We start from the raw sequence: 23,971 nt of genomic DNA on the forward strand, positions 1-23,971 counted from the left end.
AAATAACTTGGCCAAGTAGTATTAGAGCTGAGATGTACATTAGATCTCTTTGGCTCCAAAACTATTGTTTTCTTCCCCCAGTACCGTGGTCAGCAAACTGCGGCTCGCGAGCCACATGCGGCTCTTTGGCCCCTTGAGTGTGGCTCTTCCACAAAATACCACGGCCTGGGCGAGTCTATTTTGAAGAAGTGGTGTTAGAAGAAGGTTAAGTTTAAAAAATTTGGCTCTCAAAGGAAATTTCAATTGTTGTACTGTTGATATTTGGCTCTGTTGACTAATGAGTTTGCCGACCACTGCCCTAGTATTTTATGCTACCTCTTCTAGCATTCTGCCTTTTGTTGTGGTTGTTATGATCAGTTGAGAATCTGATATAAATAGATATTTATATCCTTTATGGTATCTTTCTCAGTAAGTATTTGTGGAACATATGAAAAGGGAATTTTATATTAGAAATACTTGACAGGTTTGGGAAATAACCCTTTTAAACAAAAGAGTAGACAGATTGAAATTTAATCTAGCACTCACTAAAGAATGGGTCTTTTACTTAGTTTGTGGGAGAGATTAGATTCTGTTTCAAACCTGCATCAAAGCAGTGTAGCTCAGTGGATAAGTACATTGACTCTAAAATTGGGCTACCTGCATTCTTGTCCTGCAAGTTACCTATCACCTGTTTTCTCATCTATGACATGGAGATTACTACTTAGTATTTAGACTTGTTAGAATTGAGTGATATATTGAATATAAGATTCAGTGCCTAACCATATAATAAACATGACCTAGGGAAGTGATTGTTATTTTTAATATTACCCATTGTCTTTCCCATTTTCTGTGATTTGATTTTCTGTTGATTATCTCAAGTCACAACTAGCTCTTTGTTATTGAATACCTTAAATAAGAAGGGTAGTTTGTTTCCTTTCACTTGTATTTTATAGTTTTAATATATTTATGGATATCAATGGCTCAGTAGTGATAATCAATGCATCTTTCATGGCAGGGAGTCGTCGCATGGTGGATGTCATGGATGTGAACACACAGAAAGGTATTGAAATGACGATGGCTCAGTGGACACGCTACTATGAGACCCCAGAGGAGGAGCGAGAAAAACTCTATAATGTCATCAGCCTAGAGTTTAGCCACACCAGGCTGGAGAACATGGTGCAGAGGCCCTCCACGGTTAGTCTAACCATTTTTTCCACATTGTCATTGTCACCAAGAGAGTTGTATATTTACTAGGAGAATTGATTACTTTCTGTATATACCAAGATGAAAATGAGGAACAAGACAATTGGATAAGGATAACTTGCATTTTAGATGGTCCATCATTTTTTTTAAATAATTTCATTTTATATAGGGAGGGGCCATTCTGATTTACATCACCAATATACTTAATTTAGAACATTGGCCTTTGTACATAATAAAGAATAATCCTAAAATTCACTCTTGTAAGTACTGTCAATAGGAAGTTTGCCTTATAAGTTTCTGTCCTACAGGTTTATGTTTGCTGAGAAGCTTGGGAGAAAACTGGTTTAGAGCTAAGTGATTATTTTATGAAATTATTTTTTTAGTAGATTCTACTGGATGACTATTAGCAATAAATTGACACCCCATACTTAGGGAAAGTTAGTCTTCGATCCGTAGCTCTCCTGAAGATAGATGCTGATTTTACCCATTTCTTGGCAAAGTGTAGTGGCTGTCTACAGGACATTGAGAAAACTATTTTTTCTGATGGGGATTGCTTTCACTTTTGAAATACACCTAGTCATTTTCAAACAAATTTTATTCATTTAATTCCTGACTCAGAACTCAGTTTTGTCAAGTATTACACCTGGAACAACAGAACTTGGAATATACTAATTATTTGTTTAAAGTCAGGGTCTCTGTGTTTTATCCCTTTGACTTTCAAAGCTGAGATACTATAATTGCTTATAACATCATTATGTGTATGTGTGTATATATAGCTTACTACTAAGTTACATTGTTATACTAATACATAGATATGTATAAACCAATGGGAAAATGTTCATAGTATTTCACTGTTATCTGAAGAGATGATTTTTAGTCATTGCTTCTTATAACTGGAGATGCTATAATTAAATACAGAATTTCTCATTAAGAAGACATTGCCCCCCCCCACTAAGTTCTTTTAATAGTAATTATTATTTGTTACGTCAAATAATATAGAAAGACAGGAAATATAGGTACATTTAGCTTTGTTATTAGCCAAACCTGGTCTACTTAATAAATAGTTCAATTAAGTGAGGGATGTAATAATTACAATAACCTATTTTTATAAATGTATTCCTTAATATTTTTAGAATTTCAATTTAAAAGAAATGTGGTTGTACTTATAAAATTAAAACTTGATCTGGATCATACTTTTTCATTTTTTAAATTTAGAAATGTGTTACACATGAAGCCTTCTTTGTAACATCCTTAATTGATTCACTATGTCCTTAGTTTTAATGATTTTAAAATGCTGATAAAAAATCATTTTATAAAAATTAGAAAAATATTGTACCATTAAATGGAGGAATAGAATCTGTGGAAGAGCTCAGAAGTAGAAAATTTTCTAGAGGACAAAGGACAATGCACAAGTATCTTTTAAGTACCTAAAGCATGGCCAGAAATATTGAGTAAGCTATTACCAAGGTCACATCCTAAAATCAAGCAAGCTTTCTATGGCCTTGCTATATAACCAGTAACATACTTATTCTGCTGGATTACTATTTATTTATTTACTGTTTTGGAGGTTTTCTTGCCCACAGTATACCCCTCCATTTATTTAGGTCTTTTCTAATATATCTCAATAATGCTTTTTAAAAAAAATCAGCTTTATTGAGGTACAATTGACATACAATAAAATGTACCCATTTTAAATGTACATTTCAGTGAGTTTTGACAAGTGTATTCATTCATGTCTTTTACATAAACAATTGTACACTAAGATCTTCATACTTTCCAATTTAGCTTATTAGTTCAAATGCCTACCACATGCTTAGCACTGTGCTAGGTGCTAGAGGTACTGTAGAAAATAAGGCCATCCTTATCCTCAAAATGCTCGGAGTCTCATGGGGAGAAAGACTAGAGCAGTGTTTAGCAAACTCATTAGTCAACAGAGCCAAATATCAACAGTACAACGATTGAAATTTCTTTTGAGAGCCGAAAACTGACTTCTGCTCATGGGCCACGAAGATTCAATCGCACTGTACGTGCGCTCCCGCACATGGTATTTTGTGGAAGAGCCACAGTCAAGGGGCCAAAGAGCCGCATGTGGCTCGCGAGCCGCAGTTTGCCGATCACTGGACTAGAGGATAGGCATTTGTATAAACTTCAATATGGAAATGCTTCAAAGTGAATAAATACAGAATGAGAATGTTGTGAAAGCCAATAGGAAGGACTAAACTGGAGGCGAATTGGGGAAGCTCTTTGGAGGACGTGATACCTAAACTTAACGTGAAGGAAATAATGATGCAAAGGGAGGGAAGACTAGCCCTGGCCTGTGTTTCTCAGTGGTTAGATCATCAGACCCACAAACCAGAGGGTTGCGGGTTAGATTCCTGGTCAAGATTCACTTCCAGCCCTGTCAGGGCGCATGTTTCTCTCTCCCTCTTCCTCCTCCCTCCTTCCCTTTCACTCTCTAAAAAAAATCAAAGGAAGACTAGAATTCCAGGCAGAAGGAATAGAATGTGTAAAAGCAGGTGCACAGGGAGAGTAAGGTGGGCAACTTTAAGTGCCATTGTGGATGCTAGCATAAAGTGGGGTTCTTTGGGGAGACAAGAGAGATTGTTTACTGCTGTCATTCCAGCAGTAACTGGGAGGTAGATAAAAATTAGCAACAGATAAAATGTGCAGATTTGTTTGGTGATGGGGAAATTAGTTTATGGAAGGCCATGAGCTCTTTTTGCAGTGTATGAATGAATACATTACATCCTAGGTATTAGACTTCTTGCCAATTTGGCCCTATATTGGTGCAGAATAGGTAGAAACTGGTGGTTATCCCTACTTGCTCTCAAATGGATGAAGCCATTTAGCAAAAAGCCTATCCAGAGCCTAAAGATTAAAAGTATGAACACCTTACCACAGTATTAGCTTGGAAGTCAGACAATACCTGATAATTCCAAATAAAGTGTGGCCAGGATGAGTGACTTGTTGCTGCAGGTGAGAAATTCTGGCCAGAATAATTCAGCTTTCTCTGAATGGACACTTGATAAAGGAACACTCATGTGTTTCTTAATTTTCCTCTTCCCCATCGGACATAAGAACTTAGAGTGTATTGAGCAAGTACAATTATTCATTATTTTGTTAAAGACTTTCTAAAGGATATTACCAGGAGATGGGAGATGCTGGCTACTACATTAAGTGAACAGAAAGTAGATTTTGATTGAGAGAAAGAAAAGAATCTGGGTTTCATTCAGTGTTCTAGGCCCAGTGAATGCTTGGTTAATTAAAACTGGTGACTCCCTAAGCAGAATTTCTTTGAAATGGAGCAACAAGTTAACCCTTCATAGTTGCTCCTCATCTTGCTTGTTTCAACTTGCTTGTCATTGGTGATCCTTTCCAAACACTCTCCCACAGTTTACATCTGGGTGTCCACTGGACACCTGTCTCATATCATTATGCACAGATTTTATGCATCTGTCTAGATGTGTATTTTTAATCAAACATAAATGTTATAAAGCTTACTAGCTATATATTTTTTACAGTCATAAGTTAGATATTTACAATGTCAGTGCTATGCTGGATTCATGGTTGTTTGGCTCACACTTCATCTACTGAGACTGTTTCTTAGAGTTCAGTGCTTGGGTATAGACATTTGAAGGTCCAGGATATGTTACAATTCAGTGTAAAGTGTTCAAATAAGTTCATATACTTTCACTTTTTATTTCTTTCAGCACATATTATTTCAAACAGATTCCTAAACTCTAATAATATTAATTTAAAAAAATTTTAACATGTAGATATATCTACTACTCATAATATCCCTTTCAGGTAATTATTCTCATTTTACAGATGAGTTCCAGGGGCTCGCATATGATTTTTTAAAATATATTTTTAATGATTTCTGCCCTTGCTGGTTTGGCCAAGTGGATAGAGCGTTGGCCTGTGGACTGAAGGGTCCCAGGTTCAATTCCGGTCAAGGGCACATGCCCAGGTTGCGGGCTCGATCCCTAGTGGGGGGTGTGCAGGAGGCAGCCAATAAATGATTCTCTCATCGTTGATGTTTCTATCTAGCTCTCCCTCTCCCTTCCTCTCTGAAATCAATAAACATATCCTATATAATAAAAGCCTAATATGCAAATTGTCCCCTCGGGTGGTCATTTGACCAGGAGACTGGGAGTTCGACCACTTGCTATGACATGCGCTGACCACCAGGGGGCGGCGCGGAATATGGTGGGTGTTGACAACACGGTGCTGGCAGTGGAGGCCCTGCCAGCCCGATGGGCCCTGATGAGATCGGGACTCGGGCAGAATGGTGGAGCAAGTGAGCAGGTGGTACCAGGCCAAGGCGGGTGCGAGAGGGGGCCTGGTTCCGAGGTACTGAGGGAGCCAGGCGGAGGCCCCTGTCAATCACCCTGGAGGCAGGATGTTGGAGCAGATGAGGGGGTGGCGCCAGGCCAAGGCGTGGTGCCAGGCGGGGCTGCGAGGCTGGGGGTGCGAGGTGGGGCCTGATATCCACAGGCCACCCTGAGGGACCCCACCATGCATGAATTCGTGCACCAGGCCTCATATATATATAATTTTTTTTTTTTAGAGAATGTTTTTATTGATTTCAGAGAGGAAGGGAGAGAGAGAGAGAGAGAAACATCAATGATGAGAATCCTTGATTGGCTGCCTCCTGCACACCCCCTACTAAGAATTCAGTCCACAACTCAGATATGTGCCCTGACCTAGAATCAAACTGTGATTCCTGGTTCGTAGGTCGACACTCAACTACTGAGCCACACTAGTCACATATGATTTTGAGAAAACATGACCTGGAACTTCTGATTCCTAACCATGTAGATTCATGCAAAGCTCAAATCCCTACTGGATTTTTTTTCTTTATGTCTCTCTTTCTTTTTTAACTTGTGATATTTTAGTTGCTCTAATATTGTTATAGCTTTCTGTTAGTTTATAGGTACCTTCCAGGGAGTGCCTCTAATTGTATCAAAAAAAAAAATAGAGCTGATTACACCAGAACCAACACAGAAGAGAGGACTTGGCTGGATACTACTGTTATTTAATAACTTCACTTTGATTAGTGCTGTCTTTATGATCATGTTGATAGAACCATTAGTCTTTATTCTCATTAAATAATAATTTCTAGAATGTTTGTCCACCGATACTAAGATTCAGCAACAGATTGTTTTAGTTCACTTATAATTATAGTCAGTCTTTCAGTGTGTATTTTGAGAAATTCTATTTTTCTTTTAAAAAAAATACGTTTTTATTGATTTCAGAGAGAGTAAGGGAGAGGGATAAAGAGATAGAAACACCAGTGATGAGAAAGAATCATCAATCGGCTGTCTCCTGCACGCTCCGTACTGGGGATCGAGCCACAACCCAGGCATATGCCCTGACTGGGAATCAAACCTCAACCTCTTGGTTCATAGGTCACCGCTCAACCACTGAGCCACGCCGGCCAGGCAAAATTCTATTTTTCTTGATTTTAAAATTCTCTTTAATTCTGACCCTACCTTTGAAGCCTAAATGTTTTCTTTTCCTTTTTAAAGGTGGATTTCATTGACTGGGTAGACAACATGTGGCCAAGGCATTTGAAGGAAAGTCAGACTGAATCAACAAATGCCATCTTGGAGATGCAGTACCCTAAAGTGCAGAAGTAAGTGGCTTACCCTGCATTTTCCTCAGTATGCTAGGGGAGACCAAGGTGATAGCAAGGACTGGTTCCTCCTTTAGGAGCCATTCTCCGTTTCCTAAATGATCAAAAACATGAATTCTTTAGAGTAGCCTTTAAAGTCCCAAAGGGAAGAGTGTATGTAAGAGTATTACAGCCCATAATCACATAGTTAAAGAAAGAAATTTACCCTGGTAATGAGATGACTTGCAATTGCATGCCTCTCACTGACCGGGAGTGGATTAGATGAAAGATAGAGGGAGTGCACAGGGGAGAGTATGGCATTGTGGTGGGGTGGGCCCTCTTTTTCTCATCAGTGCACTAACACTGCTGCTTTTTTTGGGGTCAGGTACTGTCTAATGAGTGTTCGAGGCTGCTATACTGACTTCCATGTCGACTTTGGTGGTACCTCTGTCTGGTATCACATCCATCAAGGGGGAAAGGTACGGTTGTAGTTGTGATGAGGGTTGGAATCTGACACTGGTTATATGACTTTGCTTTAGTTCATGCTTGCTTAATATACGTAGAGATGAATCTATTAGGAGATTGTCCCACTCATATCTAGAGAGAATTGTATATTTACTTGACCTTCTTGGCTAGAATTCAGTTGGAATTAGTATTCATGTAGGCCACTATGATCATGCCAATATTTGCATAGTACTTAGTAAACCTCAACAATCCTGTGTGTAGATCCCAAAGTAGAATTCTCCAAATGAAGGCAAGGAAGTGGTTTTAGGAGGACAAGATAATTTCTCTATGTGGGAGCATAATAAGATAGAAGGACACACAAATTTTGGATAGATTCAAAATGAAATCAGAAAATTAAGATCCAAATTACCTTTCCCTATATGGAGGCATTGGTGTAAAATGGGACCAAAGGATACCTTTAAGACGTTTCTGAAGTTATAAATAGATTTTGAAAGATTATTCTCATTTATAAAAAACTATATTTCAGCTGGTTGGAGTGTTTCCGAATGGTGTGAGAATGGAAATCTAGAACATAGGGGTTTATAGTGTTATACTCTTGTTGTTACCCTGTTCCCCCTTAGAATTGAATGCATTTGTGAGAGAAATGTAAAACCGGAATAAAAACAAATAAAGTTTTAAACCTTTTAAAATGTGAGGTCATAATCTACAACAATTGTACCTCTAAATCCAAAATCATTTTATTTACTTTGGAACCACTTAAGTGTTATCTTAAATTTTATTATTTTGGTCTTGGTTGCTACCTTGGAACAAAGCAACCCAGACCAGTCTCTTAAAGATTTTGTACCTAACAATAAAACTACAGAGGCCAGACAGCTAGGGGTGAATAAGGGACTGCCTAGGTAATAAGCCCAATGCCCCAGTTCTTTCTGAGTCTTAGATAGGTTCTTTGTTCTACATTCAAATCTCAGGGAAACTCTAATGCTGTTTGATCAAGTGGAGGATGAAACATTATGTACTTTTTGGGGCCCTTAGAATTTCCCAGTGATCAAGTTCTGTTGGCTGGGAGAATTACTTGCCTTTCTTCTACATGTTGGTCTTAACTTGGTACCTATTTATCAGTTGAGGGGGTGACTGGGTCATGTCAATGGCTGTTAACAGACTGAAGTTTTTTAACTCACAGGTCTTCTGGCTCATCCCCCCTACAGCCCACAACCTGGAGCTGTACGAGAATTGGCTGCTGTCAGGGAAACAGGGAGACATCTTTCTGGGTGACCGGGTGTCAGATTGCCAGCGCATTGAGCTCAAGCAGGGCTATACCTTCGTCATTCCCTCAGGTAAGCAGGATAGGAAAAGTGGATTATCTACTCTAGCCACTTTTTTTCTTAAGTCAAAAGGAATTGATGCATTACTACCAACAATGATTATGATGCTGGGGTAGGCAGAAACAACAGTGTCCTTTCCTGTTGTTATTGAGTGGATGCTGAGATTTTTTTTTTTTTTAAAGGCAGTGATTTTCCACTAAAGGTATATATCAGAATTGCCAATGGATGCTTTTCAGATCTATATGTTTGGGCCCCACATTAGCCCTAGAAATTCAGAATCTCTAGATAAAACCAGTTCTGCAGGTGATATACAACCCCAGGTTAAGAACTACCTACTCCTCTAAAGAATAAATAAATAAATAAAAAAGAACTACCTACTCCTCTAAAGGATGGCTGTGAAGGCTAGAGAAAGTGCTGAATCAGTGATATTTTTTATCAGGTCATTAATTCCAAAGTAAGTACTCAGAGCATAGCTTTTAGGGTCACAGAAATGTATTAGAATTCTGACTGCATTTACCTGCTAAACCACTTTTGTCAAGTATTTAAATCTCTGTTTTATTTTGTTGTGAGGAGTAAATGAGAATACATGTAAACTCTTGTACTGAGCCTGATCATAGTAGGTACTCCAATAAATAGAAGCAGCATTTATTAAAAGTTTCTTATATCTCTCTCTCTCTCTCTCCAATTTTCTTGGGGGGAGGCAACCAAAATTTTTGGTGGCCTTGTTTCGACAAGGCTTTAAAAATATATATATGCGAAACACTTTACATTCATTTTCTCATTTAATGCTTACCAACAAGCATGTAAAGTATAATTTATGTTTTATAGAGGATAGTGAAACTGCAAGAGATTAAATAACCTGACCAACCACTAAGAGACAGAAAAAAAGTGTGGTGTAGGAATCTTGTACTAGTTCTCTGAGAGAGCCCATTTTATAATGTGTGCTTACAGCTACTACCCTTCATTTCCTTTCTTCTAGGCTGGATTCATGCTGTGTATACTCCTACAGACACGTTAGTGTTTGGAGGCAATTTTTTGCACAGTTTCAATATCCCCATGCAGTTAAAAATATACAACATTGAAGATCGGACACGGGTAAGTAATTCTGTATAACAGTTGATGTGAACAAGATTACTCCAGTTAGATGTTATTAGAGATTCATTGATAGTCTATCTCAAAACTTTAATTTTTCTTTGAATTAAAATGCAGTGTTCACATTTTGGGAACACTGAAAGAAAAGTTTTAATATCTGCATGCTTGATTTGGGGGACTCCAATTCCTAGTGGTTCTTGGTATCGCAGATTTTTATGGGGCTAGAGGTAGACATTGGATTGTCTCTTGAGCCATGTTTTTCATTTTTATGCTCTTAGAATAATTTGTTGTAATGGGATTTATCAACTCAAGATCCACAACTTTAAGTTCATGTATCTTTCTTTACTAACACTCAAACTATTGTAGTTTAATATAGAAATGTGTATACTTCCTTTCTCAACTGAGAGAAATGTATGAGAGAATTAAGTATTGTAGAAAATGATTTGTGTGTCTTGTTTTCTGTTTTCCTTTGGATGGTACAGAACTGATTTCATTCTAGATGTATAGGAAAAAAGTTAGTTCATTACATGCAGTAGGTACTTTAAGGCAGGATTTAGCAAACCTTTTCTGTAAAGGACCAGATAGTAGAAATTTTAGGCTTTGTGGGCCATACAATATCTGTCTATTTTCTACCTCTGCCTTGTAGAATGAAATATTTAAAAGAATGAGCATGGCTTAAATAAAATAAAGTTTTATTTATGGACACAAATTTGAATTTCACATAATTTTCCTGTGTCACAAATGCTCTTTTAGGGTATTTTTTCAACCATTTAAAAATGTGAAAAACACTCTTAGCTCACAGGCCTTATAAAACAGATAGCTGACCAAATCCATCAGCTGCTACTTGCTGGCTGACCCATGCCTTAGGGGTAAATAGGCTCAATTCTTTAGCAGACCCTAGTTGGTAAGGGCTGAATTATATCTGTATGTGATTGAAGTATAAATGGTATTGACATTAAACAGCAATTAGAGTACAGAATATTTTGACATTAAACAGCAATTAGAGTACAGAATATTTAGGGCACGTGATGTTCATAACTTGCTCTGAAGTAGTTCAGCAAATAACAGCATATGTGAATAGAGATTAGCAAATATGGAGAAATGTTAACAATTGGTGAATCTTAGAGAAGTCTTCATGGTACCTCACTTGAAACTTTTTGGTGGACTTGAAAGTTGTTTTTTTAATATATTTTTATTGATTTCAGAGAGAGAGAGAGAGAGAGAGAGAGAGAGAGAGAGAGAGAGAGAGAAACATCAATGATGAGAGAGAATCATTGATTGGCTGCTTCCTGCATGCTCCCTACTGGGGAGGAGCCTGCAACCCAGGCATGTGCCCTTGACCAGAATCGAACCCGGGACCCTTCAGTCCCCAGGCAGACGCTCTATCTTCTGAGCCAAACCATCCAGGGCAGACTTGAAAGTTTTTAAAATTAAAAATAGCAGTTAGTAAAGAATTTACAACTTTTAGAAGGAATAGGTATTGGCCTGTTTACTGTGAACATGGTCAGTTAACTATTTTGGTGTCTATTTTGAAACATTTATTTTGGTTAGGAACTACTTATCCTATCTAATAAAGAGGGAATATGCTAATTGACTGTCATGCCCTCAAAGATGGCAGCGCCCACAGCCACGAGATAGCGGCGCCAGGTCCCCTCAGCCCTTCCAGGGCAGCAGGCGCGTGGCACGGCTGTGCCTGCCCCCAGGCGGGTCCAGCCACTCTGCGTGCCCGCCTCCGGAGTCCCCCAGTCCCCTTAGACCCCCTGCTGCCCAGGGCCAGCCCGAGATGCCAGGCAAGCCTTGGATGGCGGCTGCCCAGCCGCCCAGGGCCGCCCGAGGCTCAAGTAACCAGGGCTGGCCGAGGCTTGTACTGCTGGCAGTGGCAGCAGCAGAGGTGTGATGGGAGCGTCATCTTCCCCTGATTGCCGGGTCGCCTCCCGCCCCTGAGGGCTCCTGGACTGTGAGAGGGGGCAGGCCAGGCTGAGGGACCCCCCTCCAGTGCATGAATTTTCATGCACTGGGCCTCTACGTATCTTAACACAAGGTTGGTACCGTTAGAGTTACAGAGATTGCCCTATTAGTAGAATTAAGAGAGGATATGGTGCTTTTTAAATGAATTATCTAAAGGTGAACTTTTGCTTATTTATTAAGCATAATGAAACTACAAAAGATAGTAAGGATTTTAATAAGTTTGAAATTGTGATAATCCTATATAATAAAAAAGCTAATAGGCTAATTAGATCGAACAGCAGAACGACCACCTGGACGACCTTCCAGACGAAGCTGGGGCTGCAAGGGCTGAGGCAGCCGGGGCTGCGAGGGCTGAGCCCCTTGCACGAATTTCGTGCATCAGGCCTCTAGGAGTTAATATTATTACATATTATTCCATTTTTCTTAAGTATGGCTTAATTCTGTTATTTCAAATAAGGAACCCTTCTATGTTTCTATAAAATGAAGCAGTGTTTTGTTTTTAAATGCTTTCTATCAATCTTTTATGTACTAAATACCAACCTGGTATATGTTTAATATATTATTGATCTATAAACTTACAAAGTTTGAAGGAGAATATAAAAAGATGTTTTATGAAAGAAATATAAATTTAAGGCAATGCTTTGGTTACTTTTGCCATGCCAGTGTAGAAATATACTATATAAACTTATGTGTTGGTTAATTATTCTCCTGATAGTGCTTTAAAGGATCAATAATTTCGTAATGAGGACCTTAAAAATTTTTTGCAAAAAATTTGAACCCAGTCTCAGAAATTGATATGCTCTCTGGTGTCTGGCAGTATAGGTAAAATGTAACGAGGCAGGATGGGTATGTGATATCTTGACTATTACTAATATAATCTGATGAGTTCAAGTAAAAAATAAAAAGTTTAATGTCCTATTATTTATATATATATATATATTTTTTTTTTTTTCCTTATCAGTATTACTCAGTTCTGAAGAGTCCCAAATGGCTTTAATTTGGGGAGATCATCTATTTATTAATTTTTGTGGTGCATCCCCCTATCTACCGAGAAGTAAATTAATTTGACTTTTAAATAAGAGAGGAGGAAACCTCTTCTTGTTGTAGCCACGTAAGAGACCCAGACCCAGAGCCTGGCTTCTCTGTGTTGGAAAACTAATGAGAAGTACATGCCTCCCCTGCCTTGGGATGAGGAAAGTGCCCTGTGACCTGTTGAAGGGTTTTGCAGTCACATGTTCTACCATTGAGTTGTACCCTTTCTTGGTGAAGGGTTTTGAAAAGGGACTCGCATCCAGATCACCTTGATTTAGGAAGACTACCTGACATGGAGCTTTGAAAAGGAGTTGGGAACATTCTCAGGAATTGCATATTTAGAACAGTCTTTAAAATGTTGTTTTGCTTATTCTTCTGAAAGGTGGCCTCTCTAAATGAAGACAACAAACTATATTTAGGATAGTCCCCATCACTGGTCTTCTTCACTGAATAATAATACATACGGATTTGCCTTTTCCTTGGCTTTGGTAGATCTAAAGGACAATTCTTTTTATTATTACTTAGCTGAAATAATTTCATGCCACTTTTGGGGAAAATGGAAAGAAAACTAAAGATAGTGACTGATTAGGCCATGTGGAACAGTAATCTTGATTTGTGGACATAACATCTTGGCAAACTACAAAGTACAAGACAGGCAAGCTGAGAGTTGATAGCAGGGAAAATATTCAGTCTTGTGTCCTGAACTGGATATAGCTAGAGAATGAGTCTCTACTTATATTTTCATAGATGTAAGGACATAATAAAAACTTATAACTTAATTTCACGTTCTGTTTTTCCATTAGATTCTTTATTCCATGGCCTTCTTATTCAGAGTAGAACTATAGTAAAGGCAAGATGCTTGACAGGTCTTTGTATTCTAAGGACTCTAAAACAGTTTTCTCAATTAAGTATATTGTGTCTTACATGGTAACTTGATGTCCCAGAACTTCTTTTTGATGCTTTCCTACTCAGAAGTTATAAATAATGTCAGTTTTTTGGTTGTTCTGAATGGTCTTTCCAAGTACCTTTTGTCTTTAGTGATTGTTTCCCAAGATCAACATTTTCCAAGTTGTCAGATAGAAAATACCAGCCTGGGTTTTCACGTTGACTAGAGAGTTTTTTCTAGATTAATTATTGCAGTGATACAGTTATCTAACTCGCTTTTAAAATTGATATCAGCTTTCTTTTCTCATTATTTTGCTCCTGTAGGTTCCAAATAAGTTTCGCTATCCATTCTACTATGAGATGTGTTGGTATGTGTTGGAGCGCTATGTGTACTGCATAACCAACCGCTCCCACCTAACCAAGGAATTTCAGAAAGAGTCCCTCAGCATGGGTAAGTGTTCTGCCTATATGAACTTTCAAGACACCCTGCAGGACTGAGGGTGTGGCCAAGAATATTCCGCAGGCTATTGCTCAATAGTTTTGTTTTTATTTTATTTTCTGGGTTTTTGTTTTTTTGTTTTTTGTTTTACTTATCTACCTGAAAGTACCAAATTTAGTCATTGGAGTTGAATGCTGGTTAATAGCTGATCTCGAGAGAAAACCAAGATGGCGGCATAGATAAGCACCTAAACTGCTGCCTCACACAACAATTTCAAAACTACAACTAAAAGACAGAATGGACATCATCCAGAACCACAGGAAAGCTGGCTGAGTGGAAATTCTACAACTAGAAGGAAAGAGAAAAGCTCACGGAGCATCAGAGGAGCTGCAAAGGGCTGAGGTACGGAGACACGCGTGCAGAGAGGAAGGGCGGCTGAGTGCCTGGCTGGCTTTCTCTGGCGAGAGGGAGAAGGAAGCTCCCGACTGCACTGAACCCCAGTTCCGGGCAAGACCCTGTGGATCCAGGCTCATACGGGGGGAGTCTGTACAGTCAGGTAGAGAGAAAGGCACACGGAGACTCGGGGGAGCCGCGGAGGGCAGGGGTCTGGAGGCACGCGCGCGTGTGCGCGCAGAGACGACTGCTGAGGTTGCCGCTGGCTTTCCCTAGTGGGAGGGAGTCAGAAGCTCCCGACTGCACTGAACCCCAGTTCCGACTGCACTGAACCCAAGTTCCGGGCGAGCCCCTGGGGACCCAGGCTCTTACAGGGGGAATCTGGACTGTCAGGCGGAAACTCAGGGGAGCCGCGAAAAGCAGAGGTCTGGAGGCGCGCGCGCAAGTGCGCGCAGAGAGGACTAACTGCTGAGTGTGCTGCTGGCTTTCTCTAGCTGGAGGGAACCAGAAGCTCACGACTGTGCTGAACTCCAGTTCCGGGCAAGAATTTGGGAATCCAGATTCATTGGGGGAGAAACTGGACTGTCTGGTAGCAGGCAAAACTCGAGGGCGGCTTTCTCTCAGAGGTGCTTGCAGTGATTACCGAGGGACACTGAGACCCAGGGGCCTCATAGGGCAGGGCTGACAGAAAGCCAAGACTGTCTGCTCAGCCCTGAGACTCCACCCCATCCAAGCTGAGCACAGAGGCTTTTGCAACTTTGCAAGTCTTGTCTCATAAGAGTGTCTCCAGCACAGAAGTTCTCCCGATGTAGACACAGCTGATCCTCACAGCCAACTGGCCTGGAGGTCAATTCCTCCCAGTGATACCAACAACAATCAAGACTTAACTACAACAAGGCTGTACACACAGTCCACAAAGGGGTGCACCAAGAGTGTCCACCTCAGGTAACTGGGGAGGCCAACCCACTGGGCCATATAGGACACCTAGCACACAAAGCTACCCTACCAACTCAGGGAAGCAGCGAAAATGCAGAGACAAAGAAACAGATCACAAACGAAAGAAATGGAGGAAAACAAACAACTGGATATAGAGTTCAAAACCACGGTTATAAGGTTTTTCAAGAATTTCCTAGAAAAGGCCGATAAATTTAGCCAGACCCTCGAGGATATGAAAAAGGACCAACTAGAAATTAAACATACACTGACTGAAATAAAAAATATTATACAGAGACCCAACAGCAGACTAGAGGAACGCAAGAATCAAGTCAAAGATTTGAAATACAAAGAAGCAAAAAACACTCAACCAGAAAAGAAAAAGGAATCCAAAAATTTGAAGATAGTGGAAGAAGCCTCTGGGGCAACTTCAAGCATACCAATATCAGAATTATGGGGGTGCCAGAAGAGAGAGAGCAAGATAGTGAAAACCTATTTGAAGAAATAATGACTGAAAACTTTCCCCACCTGGTGAAAGAAATAGACTTACAAGTCCAGGAAGCGCACAGAACCCCAAACAAAAGGAATCCAAAGAGGACCACACCAAGACACATCATAATTAAAATGCCAAGAGCAAAAGACAGAATATTAAAAGCAGCAAGAAAAAAACAGTTAATTACCTACAAGGGAGCACCCATACGATTGTCAGCTGATTTCTCAACAGAAACTATGCAGGCCAGAAGGGAGTGGCAAGAAATATTCAAAGTGATGAATAGCAAGAACCTGCAACCAAGATTACTCTACCCAGCAAAGCTATCATTCAGAATTGAAGGTCAGATAAAGAGCTTCACAGATAAGAAAAAGCTAAAGGAGTTCATCACCACCAAACCAGTATTATATGAAATGCTGAAAGGTATTCTTTAAGAAGAGGAAGAAGAAGAAAAAAGTAAAGATAAAAATTATGAACAACAAATATCTATCAAGTGAATCTAAAAATCAAGTGAATTAAAAATCTGAGGAACAGAATAAACTGGTGAATATAATAGAATCAGGGGCATAGAAAGGGAGTGGACTGATAATTCTCAGGGGGAAAGGGGTGTGGGGAGTGCGGGAAGAGACTGGACAAAAATCGTACACCTATGGATGAGGACAGTGGTGGGGAGGTAAGGGCAGAGGGTGGGGTGGGAACCGGGTGGAGGGGACCTATGGGGGGGGGGGAGGAGAAACAATTGTAATCTGAACAATAAAGATATATTAAATTTAAAAAAAATAATAAAATAAATAAAAATATACCATTCAAAAAAAAAATAGCTGATCTCCTACCCAGATGTGAATTACTAGGCTAAATGAAATATTCTGGATATCATCTTTGTCTGAGTTTATTATTACTTCACTCCTCAAGAAAGGAATGAATTGTCTGGTATGTGTCTTTTTAAAAATATTTTATTAAATATATTGGGGTATTATTGGTTAATAGAGTCATAGGTTACAATTGTACATTTCTATGATACATAACTTGTATATTACATTGTGTGCCCACTACCCAAAGTCATATCATCTTCCATCACCATATATTTGGCCCCCTTTACATTCTTCATCTTCCTCTCACCCCCCTTCCCCTCTCCTCTGGTCACCACCATACTGTTGTCTGTGTTTGAGCTTGTTTGTTTATTGCTTTCAGTTTTACATCCCACATATATATATATGGCTAAGTAGTATTTCATTGTCTGTATCCATCTAAGGACACTTAGATTGTTTCCATGTCTTGGCTATGGTGAATAATGCTGCAATGAGCATAGGGAGTACAAATGTCTTTATGAATAAATTTTTGGGGTAGATACCCAGAAGATGGATTCGTGGGTCTTATAGTAGCTCAATTCTTAGTTTACAAAACTACTTTTTAAGTATACTAGTATGTGCTTCCTGCTGTCTAATTTTTAAAAAGGTAATTAAATCATAACCCCAAATTTGAGTTTGAACTTGAAACTAATTTACAGTAATTTTCATAGGTAACTTATTTTTAGCACACAAAACTGGGCTCTTCTCAATCTTCTGAAAATCCTATAGCCATGATTTTTAACAATGGACATATGGGTGTTGGAATAAGGAGAGATCATTTTAAACGTGTTACAACTTCATTATTTATAACTTGAAGGTCCCTCCTATGCTGCCTATTTCTCTCATTGATCATATTGGCCAAATGGCTTGTTCTTACTGCATTTTTTTCTCATACCAACAGATTTGGAGTTAAATGGGTTGGAATCTGGAAATGGAGATGAAGAAGCAGTGGATCGAGAACCCCGGCGCTTGAGCAGTAGGCGTTCTGTCCTCACTAGCCCTGTAGCCAATGGGGTCAACCTGGATTATGATGGACTGGGCAAAACTTGCCGAAGTCTTCCAAGTCTGAAGAAAAGCTTGTCTGGAGACTCATCATCTGACTCTAGCCGGGGCTCTCACAATGGCCAAGTGTGGGATCCCCAGTGTAGTCCCCGAAAGGACAGGCAGGTGCATCTCACCCATTTTGAGCTCGAAGGCCTTCGCTGCCTTGTGGACAAGTTGGAGTCTCTGCCACTGCACAAGAAATGTGTCCCTACAGGGATAGAAGATGAAGATGCTCTCATTGCTGATGTAAAGGTAAGAGTTGCTTGTGTTGTATGACAGCAACTATTCTGGTTAGAGGTGCCAATTTCTGGATTCTGAGAAAGAAATTGTGAATAATTTCTGGTTTAACAGAAATTATGTATATATTTATTACTGCATAGTGTTTCAGTTCCTAAAAAGAGGTGCTGTTGTAAAAATACTAACATTTGTATCTTTAGTTAGGACTTAAATTTAGTCTTAAAAACACAAATTGCAGGCTGATCCTAAAAATCTTTAAAGAAGAGCCTGAGAAAGTGTTTATATTAAGAAATATTACTTTAAACTTAAGTTACCCTCAGATAAACAGGCCTATTTCAGAACAAATGTGGCCAGTAACAATGTCTAACAGTCTTACCCCAAGCAGAAGAAAGAAATTGTTTTATGTTGGGTTATATTAAGTAGGTTTAGCATATTTAGCTTCAAATTTATCTAGTATTAAGACTTAAATATATTTGGGCAAGTTCTAAATACCATTTTAAACATAATGCAACCTATTGTATCAAGTTTCTTCATGTTATATGTCTTTCTTTTTTTTTTTTTTTTCCCAAGAGATCGGCCAGCAGACTGGAGGGTCCTGGGTTCGATTCCAGTCAAGGGCATATTCCTGGTTGCAGGCTCGATCCCCAGTGGGGGGCGTGCAGGAGGCAGCCAATCAATGACTCTCTCTCATCATTGATGTTTCTATCTCTCCTTCTCCCTTCCTCTCTGAATCAATAAAAATGTATTTTTTTAAAAAAAGATAGATCTCCCAGTATTAGCAATCTTGAAAGCCTTTCCCACCCCTCATGTGTTGGTCTCAAAGAAATGAGTTTTGTTTTGTTTTTAAATACGTTCTTATTTTTTAGATATTTTTATTGATTTCAGAGAGGAAGGGATAGGAGAGAGAGAAACATCAATGATAAGAGAGAATCATTGATCTGCTGCCTCCTGCATGCTTTCTACTGGGGACTGAGCCCGCAAACCATGTGCATGCTCCCTGACCAGGAATCGAACCATGCATGGTTCATAGGTCGACGCTCAACCACTGAACCATGCTAGCCGGGCAAAATGAGTTTATTTTTAAGGAATACAGATTTGAGCCTTCTGAACTGGAGGGAGCTCTTTTAAGTATTTTCTCATAGGTAGCCATTAAAATGAACACCAACAAATGTAAAGCTGGGAATAACAGTTTTAAGTCAGTGTCTGGAACTATGTCTTGGTTGCAGGGCTTACAAATACAAGGTAAAGTGACGCCACTTGCCTCTTCTAGAGCAAACCTTATAAAACCAAACTTGGTTGGGTTATGTGTATTAGAAAGCTAGCTCACAATTTGTAATAAGTGTTATTTTTAAAACTTGTCATAGATTATTTTAAGCCTCAGAAGGATTATAGGGAATAATTTTGTCACCTTAAGATAGATGGGCTAAATATCTCATAGAAGGTTTTTTTTTCCCATTCCTGATTCAGGTTTTTCTTTGGTCACCACTAACCAGCTGAAGTGCTTCCTACCTTTTGCAGCTACCTCAGGAAAGAATTTCAAAGACTGAAATAGGACCTGAAATTTTTTTTCTTTTTATGATTGAATTTTCATTATATCTTATTGTTTATGCATCAGTAGAAAGGTGAAAATTAGAGAGGCTATGCCCTAACCGGTTTGGCTCAGTGGATAGAGCATCAGCCTGCAGACTCAAGGGTCCCAGGTTCAATTCCGCTCAAGGGCATGTACCTTGGTTGCGGGCACATACCCAGTGGGGAGTGTGCAGGAGGCAGCTGGTTGATGTTTCGCTATCATCGATGTTTCCAACTCTCTATCCCTCTCCCTTCCTCCCTGTAAAAAATCAATAAAATACATATTTTTTAAAAAATTAGAGAGGCTAAAAGGAGTCTAACCTGGTGAAGTTGGTTCTCTCCCTGGACAATTGGTTTTATAGTTTGGTTTTATAAGGTTTGCTCTAGAAGAGGCAAGTGGCATCACTTTACCTTGTATTTAGGGGAGGAAATGACAAAGTTCGAGATAGGTGCAGTCCTGTTTCTATAATGATTAATGCATAGCACAAAACAAACATAGCCATACATTTCCAGACTCACAAGCTAGATCTCAGACTCACTTCCCATCCTTAAGTAATCAAAGGACACTTAGTTTCTTTCTTTTCCATTGTGATCAGACACATATAAGTATATTTTCCTGAGAATTTGAGTGTAATGTCTTTTTTTCTTTCTACAGAAGTTGGTGTGGTTTTTTTTTTAATATATATATTTTTATTGATTTTAGAGAGGAAGAGAGAGTAACAACATCAATGATGAGAGAGACTCATTGATTGGCTGCCTCCTGCACGCCCCCCACTAGGGATTGAGCCCGCAATCTGGGTATGTGCCCTTGACCGGAATCGAACCCGGGACCCTTCAGTCTGCAGGCCGACGCTCTATCCACTGAGCCAAACCAGCTAGGGCCAGAATTTTTTTTTATGTAGCCATTCCATCATGGATACATGTGGGAAACATAAAATTATGACTTTGGGAATTTAGTAATTTGTATAATTGCCTTTAAGAACCCTAAGAAGAAAGATTCCTTAATTTATATCTCACTAACATTCTTTTGGCCTGGGTATTTCTGATTCATGAAAAAGAAAAATATATTTTCAATCCTAAGTGATGTCTATAGTGATATCCAGAATCCAGTTTTAGGAAGCCATATTATAATCTGCTAATCATTTGTACAAGGTCAAGTATCATGATCAAAATAGGCAAACTCTCTTACCTAAGTAGTTAAATAAGAATGTTTGAGGAGGCAGAGTGGTAAGAGGAAATTTTCAACGATTTGTCGTTAATATTAAGCAATGTAAAAGGAGGCTACTAGAAGGGCAATGAGTTTAGAAGATACATCTAAAGAGGAGGACTCTTAGCATTATAAAAGTGTCTAGAGAGAGCATCCTTATGTTTATCAGGAATCATGAGAAACATGGCTGCCACTGCTGGCTAAGATACAATGTCACAGAGACCAGAGCATGAGGAACCAATTGACAGTTAAGATGACTGCATAGGCTGACAATGTTTGAATTTCCCCTGCAGAGGCTTTTCCACAACTTCTTTTGTTTAACCAATACCATAATCATAATCAGAAGACAACAACTTCAGATCCCAGCTCTGCAGGTACTTTCACTTAAGATCAAATTAATTGCCCAGCCAGCATGACAACAGTGGTTGAGCGTCAACCTATGAACCAGGAGGTCACAGATTCAATTCCCGGTCTGGGCATATACCCAAGTTATGGGCTCGATCCCCTGTGTGGGTCGTGCAGGAGGCAGCCAATCAATGATTCTCTCTCATCATTGATATTTCTCTCTCTCTCCATCTCCCTTCCTCTCTGATATCAATGAGATGTTTTTTTAAAAAAGATCAAATGAATTAATTATTCCTACGTTTGACTATATTTAATCTGAGCTTCAGATAATAGTGAGTTTGGAGCTTGAATCACTTGAAAATCTGAAGGAAAAAAAGCATTGGGTTGGGTAAGTGCCGAATAACTACACAACTAGAGACTATAGTGCTAGAGAACTTAGTGTTTGTAGCACAGAAGGCTACACTGCAGTGGAGGACAGAAGCAAGCATCATTTACCCTTCCTGCAGAGGAAGGGATTGGTTTTTGTTGTAGTCTATTGGTTTTGTTGAGAGCCGCAAATAACTGGCAGAAGAGAGGAGAGAAAAAGTGGTGAGATGAGATGTTCATAAACATATTCTCTGGAAGAAAAGTCCGTTTTAGTGATGTGGTAAAAGGGCTTTGAAGATGCCAAAATGTTAAATTCTACAGTGATGAAGAGTGAATCATAGAATATAGAGTTGGAAGGGGATTCGATTAAAAAGTGTTGACTTAATGGTAAAATTCAAGGGAAAGTAATTAGTATGTGTAAAGTTCTGATTAAGAGGAGTGTGGATAACCTTGAATCCTAAAAGTAGACTAAAAATAGAATGGAATTCTCTCCTACTGTGAGATATTTCACATTTCTAAAATTGAGAAGTTGTGTCCTGGATAGACGCTGAATAAAGAGGAAGGACCTGGAGCAGTGTGTATAGTACAGTCCCATTAATGTAAGAAAAAGAGTCCCTTTGTATGTGCATTGTGAAGGGGGCAGGGGGGCAGAGGAGGGCACATCAACTGCTGACAGTGGGTCACAGCAAGGTGGTGGGAGTCAGTTGGAAGACTGAGTTTTAATCAGACTTTATTGTTTTGTTTGTGTTTGTTTTGGTAATAAAGAAGATCTTAATATCTGTAAAAGACGCTTTTAATATATCAATATAGCCCTAGTTGGTTTGGCTCAGTAGATAGAGCATCGGCTTGCCGACCGAAGGATCACCGGTTCGATTCTGGTCAAGGGCACCTACCTCGGTTGCAGGCTCCTCCCTGTCCTGGCCCTGGTCGGGCGCGTGCAAGAGGCAACCAATCGATGTGTTTCTCTCACATCGATATTTCTCTCTGTCTTTCCCTCTCTCCCACTCTCTCTGAAAATCAATGGAAAAAATATTCTCGGGTAAGGATTTAAAAAACAAAAGTACACATGTGCCTAACTCGTTTAATGAAAAATTCAGTGTTGTTGAATATTTTTCTATTTTCCTGTTTGCTCTTAAAGCATTTACTAGTAGATAAGCTTGACAACCATTTGACTTTGGGGCAAAGCCTGTTTTTCCTGTATAAATAACATCTACCTCAGTGGGGCTGTTAGGAAAATTAATGATGTTAGTAAAGTATTTAACAAATAGTATTATTACAGAAAAAATTAGATATTACAAATCTTTGAAATTCATTTATTTTGCTACTTTGAACGATGCCTAGTCAGTGCCAGGAATCATGCTTAGTGTTGGAATAAATATACAAACATTTTAGGGACTCAGCCCTCAAGGGGCTTACAGTCCAGTGGTGGAACGGCATTTAAGTGGGCTAAGAAAGTCAGTGCATTTTAGGTTCACAGATGCTGTGCATGACAGAGGGCACTAAGAGCACACAGGGAGGGTCCAGTGGTAGATTCTGTCCTGGGGGAAGAAGATGTCAGTCTTCTTAATTCACCAGTTAATAAACTTGCCTGTTAGATGATACAAATTGATTACCTCAATATTATGTAGGTGGTAAAAGCTCTCAATTTATAAATTTGAAAACTGTACTTTGTGGTTCAATAGGCTACTGCTGCTCCGATCTAAAATTCTAACATTTTATTTTGTAATTATGGTCTAAAAATTTACCCTAGACTCCATCCCAGGAGTATGATGGGATTGAAGCCAGAGTTTGGTTACAAATAAATACAGAAGCACTGAACAGAAATTTTCTTTATATGATATTAATAAAGAGAATAACTGGTAGAGGACCCAGTATAATTAGATCTTAATCCAATAAATCAGATTAGGAGTGGGGGAAAGCAACCTGTATAAATAAAACTTCATTTGCAATTCTTACTAACAATATATTTGTAATAATTCACATTCTTATTGAGTAGAAAGTTTTAAATAATTTAACTCAGTTACAGGCATATAGGTTAGCCCTGGCCAAGTGTGGCTTAGTTGGTCAGGTGTTGTCCTGTACACGAAAGGTTGCCAGTTCGATTCCTGGTCAGGGCATATTCCCCGGGTTCCAGGTTCAATCCCCGGTAGGGGACATGCATCCAATCAATGTTTCATTCTCACATCAATGCTTCCCTCTAAAAATCTATTTCAAAATCTTTTTTTAAAAAGGTATATAGAGTAGGTTAAAATAGATTTAGTCTTCATAATATTTCCATTATATTTCTGTATTATGTAATGTCATGTTCTTAATAATTCTGATCTTTTTAAAATTTTTTTTGAATGAACAGATCAATTTCATTTTATTTGAGAAAGAGAGAGAAAGAGAAACATGGATGTGAGAGAAACACATCAATTGGTTGCCTCCTGTATGTACTCCAACCTGCGGCGGGGAACGAACCCACGACCCAGGTATGTACCCTTGACCAGCAATCGAACCCAAGACCCTTCAATGCATGGGCCGATGCTGTAACCACT

General features: G+C 39.2%; 1 protein-coding gene across 2 annotated transcripts in view; it reads left to right on the forward strand.

Annotated features, from left to right (window-relative positions):
* The window catches only part of KDM2A (lysine demethylase 2A), an 87,018-nt gene that overhangs the window by 44,401 nt on the left and 18,646 nt on the right, over positions 1 to 23,971 (forward strand). For both annotated transcript variants that reach the window (XM_079787534.1, XM_079787535.1), the window contains exons 6-12: positions 995 to 1,173; positions 6,714 to 6,820; positions 7,185 to 7,278; positions 8,445 to 8,598; positions 9,566 to 9,681; positions 13,888 to 14,014; positions 17,568 to 17,962. In XM_079787534.1, the coding sequence (XP_079643660.1) occupies positions 995 to 1,173; positions 6,714 to 6,820; positions 7,185 to 7,278; positions 8,445 to 8,598; positions 9,566 to 9,681; positions 13,888 to 14,014; positions 17,568 to 17,962 (1,172 nt within the window). The remainder of the gene's footprint in view (positions 1 to 994; positions 1,174 to 6,713; positions 6,821 to 7,184; positions 7,279 to 8,444; positions 8,599 to 9,565; positions 9,682 to 13,887; positions 14,015 to 17,567; positions 17,963 to 23,971) is intronic.

The sequence above is a fragment of the Cnephaeus nilssonii genome, assembly GCF_951640355.1.
Source record: "Cnephaeus nilssonii genome assembly, chromosome: 13".
NCBI lineage: Eukaryota > Metazoa > Chordata > Mammalia > Chiroptera > Vespertilionidae > Cnephaeus > Cnephaeus nilssonii.